The sequence below is a fragment of the Austrofundulus limnaeus genome, unplaced genomic scaffold, assembly GCF_001266775.1.
Source record: "Austrofundulus limnaeus strain Quisiro unplaced genomic scaffold, Austrofundulus_limnaeus-1.0 Scaffold163, whole genome shotgun sequence".
Lineage (NCBI taxonomy): Eukaryota > Metazoa > Chordata > Actinopteri > Cyprinodontiformes > Rivulidae > Austrofundulus > Austrofundulus limnaeus.
The window spans coordinates 1,066,494-1,067,757 of NW_013952565.1; the positions used below are offsets into that span (position 1 = coordinate 1,066,494).

Genomic DNA, 1,264 nt, shown 5'->3' on the forward strand with positions numbered 1-1,264 from the left:
TGTGTGTGTGTGTGTGTGTGTGTGTGTGTGTGTGTGTGTGTGTGTGTGTGTGTGTGTTAGCCAGCCCAGTGAACAGAGATCAAACAGAGAAATATAAAGAAACAAATAACTGCATTAATGTGCATTAAAAAAGTATTGCTGTTAAACGTTGGCTGTGTTAACATGATAATAATGTGTTAACATGCTCAGCACTAATATATATATTTATATAATATAATATAATGTACTTCTGCCCCAATGTATGCAGAAGTACTTGGATGAGAAAAAATGTACAGAAGAATCTATGAACAAGACAACAGCTTCAGTGTTGACTCAGTCAGTTGTTGCAATTTAGACCCATTTAGTGTTTTCTGTTTGAGTTGGATTAACTGCTGATGATGAGTGAATGTGTTTTTGTATTTTGTGCAGGTGCAAAGAGAGTTCAGGAAGTGGACGCTCTGCGGGGGGAGAGAGGTTCCAAGCTGGCAGCCCAGATGTTTGGTAGTGGGGAGACATCATTAGGTGATGCCCTTTGGTGCTGYGCCAACCTCTACAGTGACATCAAGCTTCGCCTTTCACACAAGAGGCTCATGATTTTCACCTGTAGGGATAAACCACACGAAGGCGACAATGCAAAGGACAGACAGGCTCGTACCAAGGCCARTGACCTGAAGGAGACGGGTGAGTCTGACTCACTGACATGTCCGTTTAGTGCTGTTTTTAAAATGTTATGTCCCACGTTACGGGAAGTGAGGATCATATTGTTTTTGTACTGTTTATTTATTTTATTTTATTTTATTTTATTTTATTTTTCCCAGGGATTTTGGTCAGCTTTAGCACAGGAACTGCTGCATCTAGCAGCCTTGATAGGAACATAGATGTAAGCTGACCTACCACTTGTTTGTTTAGGTCTGATGAAGGGCTATCCTTTCATGACGTCATTATGTGTTTCTATACAACTGCCACCTAGCAGTAAGCAAAAGAATCAAAACACGACTGAAAATAGTTATTTCCAGCCTGTACATCCTGAACATGATCAGATCTTGATGAAGTTTGGAACAGATGTTGTCTTATCTGACCTAAGAGTCCAGCAGCCTCATGTATGTTCATTACCTCCACCTAAAACAGCTTCTACTCAGAACCAGCTGTGTTTCCATTACAAATATGCGCAAAACTTTGTCGATATTCTATTAAAGAGTAACTTACCCCAAAATTAACTTTTTTTAGCTGATAAACTGTCTAGAATGTGTCTAAAATGTTATATAGTACTGTTTCTGTGCTAATT

General features: G+C 39.3%; 1 protein-coding gene across 1 annotated transcript in view; it reads left to right on the plus strand.

The window, feature by feature from the left end:
• xrcc6 (X-ray repair complementing defective repair in Chinese hamster cells 6) overlaps positions 1-1,264 on the plus strand; it is a gene marked incomplete at its 5' end in the record, with an annotated part of 24,128 nt that overhangs the window by 5,326 nt on the left and 17,538 nt on the right. The window contains 1 exon segment of the mRNA XM_014017215.1: positions 409-660. Coding sequence (XP_013872669.1) covers positions 409-660 — 252 coding nt within the window.